This window comes from Carlito syrichta, unplaced genomic scaffold, assembly GCF_000164805.1.
Source record: "Carlito syrichta isolate Samal-C Ts95f unplaced genomic scaffold, Tarsius_syrichta-2.0.1 Scaffold309041, whole genome shotgun sequence".
In the NCBI taxonomy this organism is placed as follows: Eukaryota; Metazoa; Chordata; class Mammalia; order Primates; family Tarsiidae; genus Carlito; species Carlito syrichta.
Window position 1 is genome coordinate 967,651 of NW_007253137.1, and position 13,277 is coordinate 980,927.

The 13,277-nt window shown below is 37.7% G+C and overlaps 1 protein-coding gene across 3 annotated transcripts in view; it reads left to right on the top strand.

Annotated features, from left to right (window-relative positions):
* Window positions 1–5,080: 5,080 nt before the first annotated feature.
* BEST3 (bestrophin 3) overlaps window positions 5,081–13,277 on the top strand; it is a 45,633-nt gene continuing 37,436 nt past the window's right edge. The window contains exons 1-4 of one of the 3 annotated variants that reach the window (XM_008066619.1): window positions 5,141–5,347; window positions 7,309–7,476; window positions 10,958–11,052; window positions 11,494–11,727. In XM_008066619.1, coding sequence (XP_008064810.1) covers window positions 7,325–7,476; window positions 10,958–11,052; window positions 11,494–11,727 — 481 coding nt within the window. In that variant the 5' untranslated portion in view covers window positions 5,141–5,347; window positions 7,309–7,324. Of the gene's footprint in view, window positions 5,348–7,308; window positions 7,477–10,957; window positions 11,053–11,493; window positions 11,728–13,277 lie in introns of all 3 variants that reach the window. The other 2 variants (XM_008066620.1, XM_021716865.1) reach the window with 2 other exon arrangements.

The window sequence follows — 13,277 nt, forward strand, 5'->3', positions numbered from 1 at the left end:
TGAGCCCGCGGGTTCGAGACCCACCTGGGCAACTTGGCGAGACCTCATCTCTACAATAAATCAAAAATGAGCCGGGCGTGGTAGCGCGCGCCTGTAATTCCGACTACTCGGAAGGTTGAGGCGGAAGGATCGCTGGAGCCCAGCAGGTCGAGGCTGTGGTGGCCGGGAGCGACCACTGCACTCCAGTCTGGGCGACAGAGTGAGACTCCAACTCAAAAAAAAAAAAAAAAAAAAAAAAAGTGAGAGGCAGTGTTTCTGATGAATTGGCTGGAAGAAGCCACTCACGTACCTACTCTACAGTCCTGATTTAGCTAAGGATATAGAAACTCAGAAGAGAGGTAACCACACAGAATGCAGATAAATCATTCCACAGTGTGGAGCCCTAGGAGTCCCTGAATACTATCTGTCTTTAGCTTTCTGGAGTGCTGTCAAGCTCATACCTCCACAGGAAAAATGTTGAGATTTTTTTTCATTACTCAATGAAAACTACTTATATGTACAGGTTGGGCTAGACATAAGAATAAAATATATATATTCACTTATTAATCCCATAAATATTTATTAAGTGCCTACTAGATGCCAGGATACTTTGCTGAGCCTTGACTATAAGATGTTTATGGGACTATCAAGGTAAATCTTTTGCGTTGTTGTTGTTTTTTCTTTTGAATCAGAGTCTTATTCTGTCATCCAGTCTAGAGTGCAGGGGCACAATGATGACCACTGCAGCCTCAATATGCTGAGCTCAGGCGATCCTTCTGCCCCACTCCCAGATAATTTTTTTATTTTATTGTAGAAAACAGGGCTTGCCAACTAGCCCAGGTTGATCTGAAACTACTGGGCTTAGGCAATCCTCTTGCCTCTGCTTCCCAAAGCACTAGGAGCATAGGCACGAGCCACTGCACCTAGCAAAGATAAGTCTTGAGTTGGTGAAAAGATCTGGGTTGGAGGTATACATTCGGAAATGGCATCAAATCAGATTTGCCATTTTATATGATTAAATATGAAAATATGAATGCTATTTTTAAAATACAAAATATGTGAAGCAAAAACTGAGGTTTCTCCATCACCCTCTTACTCAAACCCAGTGGTCTCTCGACAATAACCACTATCAAGGAGTTATTATGTGGTAAGGGGCTAAAAAGATGTCAGAAGAATGCACAATACACTATATTAGATAATCAGGAAGAACAATTAATTTTCATTTCCATGTGTATTTCACCACATAAGAAAAGGTGTTTTAGAGTCATTCACATATTTATGCATAACATTTTTCTGTTTACCTATGTCTTCTCTTTACTCACACAATGACATCATTTCCACCACCTTCTGCCATCATGATGGTGAAGTAATAGAATTTCACAACTATTTGGAATAAACATAGATTTGCATGTCCTTTTTGGTGAGATTTAGCTGATTTTTTAATTGGTTCTATGTTGCAATTTTTTCTTTAGTAACCTGGAATATACTTGAGCCGAACGGTACCATCCATTTAAGAAATGTCATTGATTGTTGAGTACAGGATACACTTTCAGCACTGTAGTAATAATTCTCTAGACTCTAAGCTTTCATCTCTAAAATAGAGCAAAGTTTATGTACCTTCCATTAGAAAAAGATAACCTTCAAAATATGAACTAATGCATTTCTGTTTTGTTGAGTTGGCAATTACTCTATGCAAGGAAAGTAATAATGACTCCTCAAATATCCAGTCTCTCTTGAATTTAGAGCTTCAGCTTTAATAAAACTCAATAGTCTTTCTAGGGCAAGGAGTTCACTCTTTCTCTCCTGAAATCAAAGAGAAAAAAATAAGTAATTTAAGAAGTTTCTGACCTTCTCTGGTTTGAATGTTGGTAGAGTTCTAAATTCAACAACATGTAGCAGAAACTTCCACACACCTACTAGAGTGCCACACAACTAGAGTGCCACCCCAACCAGCTGCTTTTTATGCACCCATGATATTCATCATGACAGCCAGTAAATACAAAACAAAACAAAACAAAACAAGAAAGAGTAGGTGTAAGTTCTCAAGAAGTTTAGCATCCAACTGAGCCAGTAAAAGTTTACCTATAGGAAAAAAAGGTCACTGTAATGGCTCTTAAACCAACAAAACCAACATGCTGTGAGGAAAGAAAAATAATGGCTATTCTCTATGTTTTACCCTAAGAATTTTTCTTGAACTTTTGGCACTAACTGCGGTCCTTTTTCTAGACATAACCAGCAAATAGCAAAATGGATATGTGCCCAAAACAAGTATTAGCAGAAACACTGAGCACCAGCTAATCATATTTATTTTAATAGCTTGATTTTTATAGATACATGAGCTCCCACTTGTGATTTTACTTTGCAGTCATTTTTTGCCAGTAAAATATTTCTATTTGCAAGATCAAAGAAAACATATCAAAATTTGGTGGTGTCCCACCAAGAAGAGTATACCTGAACAAATTTAAGAATCATGTTCTGTAGTGTCTGTCCTTCAGCTCAAAGAACAAAAGAAGAGTCATATCAGACTTCTCTATCTTCCTCCTCCTGTCCCTCCCCCTTCCTTTTCCTGTCCTCTTTCGGCGGTAGTTTTCCTCTGGGGTCTCTCTCACCATCCTTCCACTCACCTACTATCCCGGTCCATACCAGAACCATCATAATAACCTTCAAACTGATTCCCTTTCTATAGCCCTGCCCACTCTAATCCATCAAACCCTCTTTGCACAGCACAAATTTTTAAAAACATTTTTCTTACCGAAGACGTTTATTGATTCCATTTTAAAAGTCCAAAAGTCTTAAGTTCAGAATCAAATCCTTCAAAATACAACAATGTCTGGTCTTTTGTTAATATTTAAATGTAAAGTTTTATCTACACATGCTTATGATCAACTAAGCACTCAGAAGAAATTTGGCAAGAGATTTCTCACATCAATGGAGTAATAAATCAGCTTCAAATGAATGTAGAGCTTTTTAAATAGCTGGTTTATTTAGGAGATGATATTGGCTACCTAAATTTGTTGTTGTTACTATTTTCTGTTTCCTTAAGAAACAAGGGATAATTTATTTTGACATCTGGGATGAATATCAGTATTCCCATTGCCTAGAAATGATCACTTGTTTTTTTGTTTTGTTTAATGAATTATCCTGTCACTGGAGATTGACTTAATCAAAGACAGATGTGCTTACCTGGACTGCAAGAATCACAAAACTTGATGCTTGCCGTCAAAAGAAAATACGACTGGTATAGTTATTTCATAGAACCCTGAAATTGCCTAGAGCCTATCATATTGTTTGCTATCAATTATAGGGTTAAAATATTTTCTACAAGAGTCTAAAAAGGTGAACTTTATGCCAAATGGTAACATCACTTGAGGGTGGCATGTTAAAGTATACTCTTTACATGTTGTTTTCATTTTTTAATAATAATATGTTACTTTTACAATTTGGAAAAATATATCTATTTTAAACAAGAAACTTTAAAATTTTCTTCAAAAAGTCATATGAATGTCACATGAACTTTGCAATTTGAGGTTTGTTGGCTACTTTGAAATAAGCTGTAGTGGCTTGTCTCCCCTAAAAAATTATTTCTACGTGGCTTCTGTCAATACCTGTTAGAAATAGCCACTGACCTCAGAGCTCAACAATGGGCATTTGTTCATTCGATCTAATCATTATTGACTTATTTGCATTTAGAATGCCATCTCCAACCATTAATTAATCATTCCTCAAAACAACCAGATAGGAGAGACGAACATAATTACCTCTGTTTAAAAATGAGACCAACCAACAGTGCTTACAGCACCCCACAGAGGCAGATTTCCCCAGAAAAGTAATCATGACTTAGGGGAATTATGCCAAGTGCCAGGACCACCACATACCCAGTAGGAGACGCAAGGGTGAGGATTTTACAAAATATCTCCAGTGTTTCTATTTCATAGGCATTTGGGATTGTATTTGCTCAAATTCAGTATACTGATCAGTCTTGCAAACCTTTATAAATGCAGCATCAGGTCTATCTGACATGGAAACATTAGGATAAAATGTGCAGCATTGTATATGTGCTTTTTAAATGTTCATAAATTCCCCCAAATGTGCTAACAGAATTATAACAGTGAAAATAAAGTGATGGTCAAACAGCAAATACATGCTTAATATCCATTATTCACAGGGCTCCATGCTGGAACTATGAATAAATGTTGGGGTAAGAAATTGAAAGCATTTACAACTCTGGCTTTGCTCTAAGGTATTTACAGTTTAATAAAGAATCCAGCCAGATGCATATGAAACTTAAGAATATTTTAGAAAAAATTTTAATTATATGTATTCCCAATTTTAGAATAAACATTTTTTTCTAGATCTTTCTCCACAAATATACTTTTTTGTAGTAATTTTATTTAAGCTTGAGGTGCAATGCTTAGTGTACAAGTTACTTTAGAATGTTGGAAAGGTCCCAGGAATTGGTCTTAAAATTATTTATCCCATTATTTAAAGAACACTCATGAACACTCTTTTAACAAAGAAAATATATTGGCATAATCAACCTAAGAGAAAACGTTTTGAATAATTTAAAAACTTTCCTAGCTGACCATGGAAGAATAACAAATATAATTAATGTGTTATCATTTTCCACTACACTGACCATGGAAGAATAACAAATATAATTAATATGTTATCATTTTCCACTACACTAAGCCATTATATAATTATGCTTATACTATTCTAAAACCCACACATGCATGCGCACACACACACACACACACACACACACACCTGTTACTTTTAATTGAAGAGCATTCTCAATACTTCTCAAGCAAAAGTCCTATTTATATTCTTGTCCAACTGGTTTATGGAATTTAGTCTTCATTTTAAGCACAAAAGGACTGTTCTAATTTTTTTTCTTTTCTTCTCTTTTCTTTTCTGGTGGAGCCTCTTCCTTAAACCCTTGAAGAGCAAATGGACCTTTCTTCCTTAATCCCAGAATGGAGTCCAAGTGAATCTAACAGACTTAAAGGGCCCAACATCTTTCATGTCACTGCCGACTTCTCATTCAAAGGGGTACTTGGGGCGGCAGGTGGAGTTATAATTATAGATTAGAAAAAGCAACATCAGCAGCTGTTGCCTCTGTTTGTTCCCGGCTATAACTGTCATCAGTGGGCAAATTGGCATAAACAGGCCTCCACAAGTGGAAAAACATTTAACCCCTGTACTTGTCACACTCTGGGTCCTCAGTAGCTGGAGAACTGAAAGAAAATCTGTACATGAGCAAAGGGTGACACTGAGGGTGCAGCACCGACCTGAAGGCACCTCATCAGTGGGAGCCTGAAATCTGAAGATTCTATTTCCTGCCGGAGACTCCAAACCAAACAAGTAGGTTAGTGCACAGAGTAAACCTATGCATTTTAATTCTGACCTCAGCTCTATGTGATTTTGGTTTTTCTGGCAGAACTTAAAAAGAAGAATGAGCTATTAAATGAAAGACAGAAAGTTGTTTGAGGGCTGTTATTTAAAACTACTGAGCTTCTATGAGGACAAATTATGAAATGGGCTTAATGTATTATGTTCCTGTCCTAACTTTGGCTGTATTCACGTTAGACAAATAGACAAGGGAAAGATGGAAAAATAAAGCCGGTTCTGTGGCATGAGCCCCATCCCTTTGTAATGCCACTTACTTATGCCAAAAGGCCCTGGTTTCTTTACTGAAATCAGTAAGATTGAAGGTTAAGCTTGTGATTGTAAAAAATGCTGCAGTTGTAGCTCCAAGAGTTTTGTTTTCTTGGTATAAATGAGCAAATTAGAGTTTAATTGTTCTCCCAGAGTTGAATAAAGACAGAAAATGGTCTTGTTTATGATAAAGTGTATGATAAAGACAGAAAATGGTCTTTATGATAAAGTGTGTTTGCTTTATATAAGAAATCTGCTATAGAATTTATTTTTTTGTGTCTAGTACAAATTCTACCTAAAAGCTCCATTATTTCAGTCTGAGTAGGTCTATGACTCCCCTCATAGATTCTTTTGAGAAAATCAAGATATTTTTAAAATCTCATTTTATCTGCATATGCTCCATGTCAGCAAGTAACTGACCAGGCTTTTCAAACAAAGATTAGCTTCAGGCCATCTATCTCCAAACCTGAATGTTTAATGTCTGCATGAGAAGTGACAGAATTCCAAAGAACTCACTGAAAACAAGGCTTCAGGGCCCAGTGCTTATCCTAACCACATTCATGAGATGGATTACAGTGGAAAGAGCCCTAAACAATGTCCTCATTTGTTGGTTCCAAACGGAAATGCAACCATCCCTAAGCATTCTACATGAGACTTTTCATCAGGAAAGTGCACCTTTCTTGTGATCGCCATGACCCAACTTTTTGGCAATCTTTTGAAATGCATAGAGTGCTAACTATGCCAGAGCTCCACCAGACAACATCTACATCTAACTAAACCCACTCAAAGTGACCCATCAATTAAATTTCCACAAGGGCCTTGTTCTTTCCAACAGTTGCTCCTGACTTCTGAAAAGAGAGCCAAAATGTTTCCTTAGGAAACTTAAAGGTGAAATAAATACTTCTTTACATACTTTGGCAAGTAGAAGCCCAGATAATGAGTTTGACCACTATTTTTTAAAATATCAGATGAAGCCAGGCTCGGTGGCTCAGCCTGTAACCCCGCGCCTTTGGGAGGCTGAGGTGAGTGGATTGACTGAGCCCGCGGGTTCGAGACCCGCCTGGGCAACTTGACTGAGACTTCATCTCTACAATAAATCAAAAATCAGCCGGGCGTGGTAGCACACGCCTGTAGTTCCAGCTACTTGGAAGCCTGAGGCGGAAGGATCGCCAGAGCCCAGCAGGTCGAGGCTGCGGTGGCCAGGAGCGGCCACTGCACTCCAGTCTGGGCGACAGAGTGAGACTCCAACTCAAAAAAATAAAAAATAAAAAAATAAAAAAAATAAAATATCAGTTGATATAGCATATCAATACCTTAAATTCTCCCATGGGAAATTTATATGAAAATATAGGTGACATTACAACCTCTCATATGTTTCATTTATTCATTCAAATAATGTATTGAACAATGGCTATATAATCGAAAAATGATAATTAGCAATTAAGATGTCTAATATCACCCTTCCCAGAGACTTTTTTTTTTTTTTACTCTTTTCTGCTGAAAGATCTGGCACTGAGATAATGGATATCTTAAATTCCAAATTATACAAACTGAGAAAGAAAAAAACAGGGATATATTGGACTGGTTACTGGTTTGGGTTTCCTTTGATATACAGATTGCCCTATCTTAAACAGTACTTTTTACTTGTGTTTTGTCTTCTTGCTCTTCTAGAAAAAAACTACCCAAGATGACTGTCACTTACTCCAGTAAAGTAGCAAATGCGACTTTTTTTGGATTTCATAGGTTACTCTTCAAGTGGAGAGGCAGCATCTACAAACTACTGTACAGGGAATTTATTGTTTTCGCTGTTCTTTACACAGCAATAAGTTTGGTGTACAGGTACTTTCCTTTGCATGTCTCCTTAAATGACCATCAAATATCATGTAAGAATACAGTCTCAAAAATCTGAACCCCTTGGTTGCCACTGACTTTTGCATTATGTAACCTCCTCCTTTGCATGAACCTCTCCTTTTCTTCTTCTCTTCAGGATGGAGTATTTTAATCCACACCTAACCACTTTTAGGATGTTAACTTCCGTGTTCAGGCTGGCTCTCATTCCAGCCCCAGTTGTGTTTCAAGAATGCTGTAATAGGCATAAAATGGAAGATGTGTATATCCTTAGATCCTTACTATGTGGTGATTTTGAATGGGCAATGTCCACAGACAAATAATTAGCTGTACTTCCCCCAACTTGTCATTCATAGTTTGAATTTGTGACTTGACAGCTTGTAGTAATCAACATGTTCGTGAATGGTGTACTTGTGTATCAGGCAACTTTCCTTCCTTTTGTCGAGAATGAAAAGGTCTTAACCAGGGTAGTACCTCAACTAAAGAAAAGGCCCAGGCTGGACGCAGTGGCTCACGCCTGTAATTCCAGCACTTTGGAAGGCTGAGGCAGGAGGACTGCTTGAGCCCAGGAGTTCAAGACCAGCCTGGGCAATATAGCAAGGCTGAGGCAGGAGGACTGCTTGAACCCAGGAGTTCAAGACCAGCGTGGGCAATATAGCAAGACCTCATCTCTACAAAAAATCAAAAAATCAGCTGGGCACGATGGTGCACACCTGTTGCCCCAGCTATTCAGGAGGCTGAGGTGAGAGGATCACCTGATTCCAGAAGTTATGGTTTCATGAGGAATGACTGTGCCACTGCGCTCCAGCCTGGTTGACAAAAGGAAAACTTGACTCCAAAAAAAATTTTTTTAATAAAGAAAAAGCCTGAGGTCCTAATTTATGTTGTGAGTTCGGGTCATTATATTCTTTATAACATCACAACATAAACCTGTCAGATTGACAAGAAGTTTGAGCAGTATCATGTCCAAAAAATACGTTTATGGCTAAAAATTACAGTCTTAGTAACATTTTATCAGTATGATAAATGGGAAGCTTTATGAGGTTTTTTTTTTAACTAAAATTGAAAGCATTTCAATTTACATTTCTTCTCTGGAGGAAGCAAAAACTTAAAACAGGAAAACTAAAGGTTTTTGAGGCTGTATTTCCACCTTTTCTATGTACATGAGTTTGTTATTTTTCTTCTCCATACAGATGAACAATTGTTTGTATCATTGCTCTCACCTACATTCTTTCTTACAGCAACAGGACCCCATTTGGAAAAGGGGGATATTGATTAAGCTGGCTGATAATTATCAAAAGTAAAATAAGAAGAGCTATTTTCCTATGCATCAAAACTAACATTCCAAACAAGTGTATATATTGGTATACATTTGACAAAATATCTTTAGAGGGAAAATCTTATTAAAAACCTCTAGTAATTTTTCAAATATTATTATAAATGTGATACTATTTTGACAGTTGTGTGTTACCTAAGCCTTCAGAACATGAAATGGTGGAAGACACAATGGTGTTTCATGATAATTGTCTCATTAGTTTACTTTTACTAATGTGGGTTTATTGCTGCTACTGCTGCTTAGAATAGAATAGCCTTAGAACAGTTGCAATGTAGCTAGAAATGCTCCTTGGGGGTCTCAATTTTTGCTCCAGTGTCATACTTATACTCCATAAAATTATATGCATACATTCTTTCTAAAGATCAAAGAGTGCCCATTTCTATAACAATAATCATTATTTTGAGTCGTCCTTCATTTTTTTAAAGTTCAAGTGTAAAAACTTGTTAAAATAGATTCCTACATCTTAAAGGTATAACAAGAACTATAGGAGGGATTTATCAAGAAAGTCAAAATACCTGTGAAAAAATATAAACACAATTTCATTCCCATGTCTATTAGTGATCCCCTAAATTTTTAATTAATTCTATTATAAGCAAATAATTATACTTAACAGAATCATAAGGCAGTACCAGATTCATTAATTTGATTATATTTATTTATATACTTGGAGGAATTTGACAAAATAATCTCTTTAGTGTTTTCTAGCTATTACAATTTCTGCATCTAATAGCTAAATATTTTTTCTTTGGCCAATTTTAATATCAATCACTTTATTATTAACTAAGTATGAGGCCATATGTTAAGTGGTTATGTATGTAGATATTATTATTTAATCTTTATAACACCTCTGATATATAGGTCTTATTATCCCCATTTACAAATGAGAAAACCAAGACTCAGAGAGATTTTTAAAATATGCTTAGAGTCCAAATCTGTAGGTGGCAGATCTGGGATTAACCTGGCTTTGTCTGACCCGGAGGTCCATGCTTTCCACGTTTAAATTCTCTTTGACCATTTCTATTGGAGCATCAGAAACCATTCCTGCTGTAACTTGGCATCATTATGATCTGGATGGGCCTGTGCAATCATCTGGTTCCTCTCCGGTCAGCTTTCCCTAACTTCAGTGTTTCTGATACCTCTTCCAAAGGTGGGGCAAGAACTCCAAGCCCACCCTGCACCCCACACACCTTCTGGCTGTCAGTACCAGTTCCCACCTACAACCTGATTGGTTGCTCACTGTTACCACATTTCCCCTCTGCTTCCTTTATCAAAGTTCCACTGACCCAAATGGGCCCTTGATGATTTTTATGATGGATCTTTCCTTGGGTTCCTTCCTCCTTTGGAAACGCTATATTCATTGATTTATGCAATTTCATCTGTTTGGCTTCTTTTCCTGTATTTTGAACATTATTATTAACCTGACTTGAAGCATTTCTTCTGACTCTGAATCCCTTCCCTACATCATCAGTAATTGTCTCGTTAAATACACCTATACTTAGTAATATACCAGAAAATGGGTTTGGGCAGGTTGGGTCAGATCTATAATATAAATTTTAGAGAGGGATTAAGTTGAATAATAAAAGTTTTCACTTCTTATTGTTAAACCTGTTTTATATTTCAAATAATTTGGGGCTTTAAAGTGAACAGTTATAATATCCCTTGAAGTATAACATGTATAATCAAGAATGTGCTAAGTAGTCTATTCTGGAGTATTTTCAAATCCAAGGTTATTATGTAACAATTAATAATAATGATAATCCACACTTAATACACTTTCTTTTAAGTACTTCTGGTGAATAATTGAAAATGAACTGTTTTCTAACATGTCTTGCTCCAAATTCAATGAAGCAATCATATAAAACTTTAAAAATATAAAGTTTTTCAAATAAAATGGTTAATAAATCCCACTATTTAGTAGCCAAAAACATTTACGTAGTAAAAGTGTTAGTACTTAAAACGTTAAGCAATTAAAAAGCTTTTGAGACACATCAGCTTAAAATAAAAGGAAAACGTTACTGCTCCTTAAAAAATAAAACTGAGATTATTTGTGCTTAATTGTTTGCACTTAATGTCACTTGCAAAGCAGGTGCAGAAGTATAATATCATAAAGGGCTGTGCATTTTATTTTTGCTTCAGATTGTTACTTACAGGAGCCCAAAAACGTTACTTTGAAAAATTATCAATTTACTGTGACAGATATGCTGAACAAATTCCAGTAACCTTTGTGCTTGGTAAGTATAGGTCACACGCAGAATGCAGCCACACAGCTGTCTCCATTAGGATAACACCAGTGACTCTGCATGAGAGTGTTTCCAAGCTGAGAGGCATGCCTGAAAAGCCACTGCTTGCAATAGAACCAGAACCAACCATAAGGTTTGCCTTCCGGGCTGCTTTCGCTAAATTAACACCAAACAAGTTTGAGGTAACAATCTGCTACTGGATAATTAAGCTTTCTCTTCACTAACTCTCCATTTTTGCAGTCAATGGTTGAGATCTAATACCCACTTACTGGGTGCCCTAGCATTGCCAGGCACAAATGACGTTTTTCCTGTAGGGTAAAAACATATTTTTTTACCCCAACCCCTAAAAGGCTAAAATTCTGCTAAAAAGCATCAATATTACCGAAATGTCTGCTGTAAGTAATTGTTTTATAATTTTCTGTTATTCTACAGGGTTTTATGTTACTCTAGTAGTGAACCGATGGTGGAACCAGTTTGTGAATCTGCCCTGGCCAGACAGGCTGATGTTCCTCATCTCCAGCAGTGTTCATGGAAGCGACGAGCATGGGCGCCTGCTCCGAAGGACGTTGATGCGCTATGTAAATCTCACCTCCCTGCTCATCTTCCGCTCGGTGAGCACCGCTGTGTACAAAAGGTTTCCGACAATGGACCACGTGGTTGAAGCAGGTACTGTGAATGGCTTTTCCTTCCAAAGGTGGTGCTTCTCAACCAAAATAGAGACCTCCAAACTTCCTTGAAAATTCCCTATGTTTATTCATTCACTCAAGAAACATTTATTGATTATCTAGTGTACGCCAGGAACAGTCTTAAGAGGCAAAGATGAATGAGACATGGTTCCTGCCCTCAAGAAATTTACTTGGGAGATGGAGGAGGGAAAGCGGCAGATAATCGCATTGCCTTTAAGACAAATATAATGATAATTATCATATGTGTTAAAACAATCTGTAATATTATCTCACAGTTTTCCAGCAGCTTATCTCCTTTTACAGCTTTCATTTAGGGCTCAAGAAAACATGAGAAAGGTAGAAAAGAGATTCCGAGAGGTTACAATCTGTCCTGAATTACAACTGACTAGCGGAAGAGCCAGAAGTAAAATTCAGGCTAAGAACTTCTAAGTTAATACTTTCCCTAAAGCATAACAGGATTCTGATAGGAATCAGCAATGTGGGTTTTTAACTAGGAAGACTCAGTAAAGGCTGTTTCAGGCTGGCTCACACCTGTAATCCCAGCACTTTGGGAGGCCGAGGCAAGGGGGTTACCTGAACCCAGGAGTTTGAGACCAGCCTGGGGCACTTGGCAAGACCTCATCTCTATAATAAATCAAAAAATTAGCCGGGCATGGTGGCACATACCTGCAGTTCCAGCCTGAGTCCAGCAGGTCGAGGCTGAGGTGGTCATGAGTGTGCCATTGCACTCCAGCCTGGGGGACAGAGTGAGACTCGACAAAAAAACAACAACAACAAAACCCTCTTTCACTGCAAATCTGTTCTCTTCTATGCCTTAAAGTAGATATGGTTATTCTAGCCAGGCTTCTGGACACAGCATGTTGAGAACAGATCATGTTTAAAGGGTGACTCTCTTTGGTGTATAGATAGTTAGCAAAGAAGCTGTTACACCGGCCTTCAATAAATAGGGTGAGGATGAAATGAGGTCATTCTTGACACTTACAGACTACATATGGCAGACCATGATATGGCTCTGTCTCTACAATGAGTACAGTCTCAAAGTAGGTTGCAATATCCAGTCTCCTTTTCTTAAATGTCCTTAAGAATAGATTTTTTCCAGCTGGGCTCGATGGCTCAACCTGTAATCCCAGCGCTTTGGGAGGCTGAGGTGAGTGGATTACCTGAGCCCGCGGGTTCGAAACCCGCCTGGGCAACTTGGTGAGACCTCATCTCTACAATAAATAAATAAAAAAAAAAATAGCCGGGTGTGGTAGCGCATGCCTGTAGTTCCAGCTACTTGGAAGGCTGAGGTGGAAGGATCGCCGGAGCCCAGCGGCTCGCGGCTGCGGTGGCCGGGAGTGGCCACTGCACTCCAGTCTGGGCGACAGAGTGAGACTCCAACTCAAAAAAAAAAAAAAAAAAAGATTTTTTTCAAAAAAAAAAATGTTTTTCTATTTGGGAAGTTTTGGGTTGCCTTTTCTTTTTGGTTTTTTGTCTTTGTTTTACCCTCTTAAATGGGCAATATAGATAGTGACTGTCAAAATCAAAATG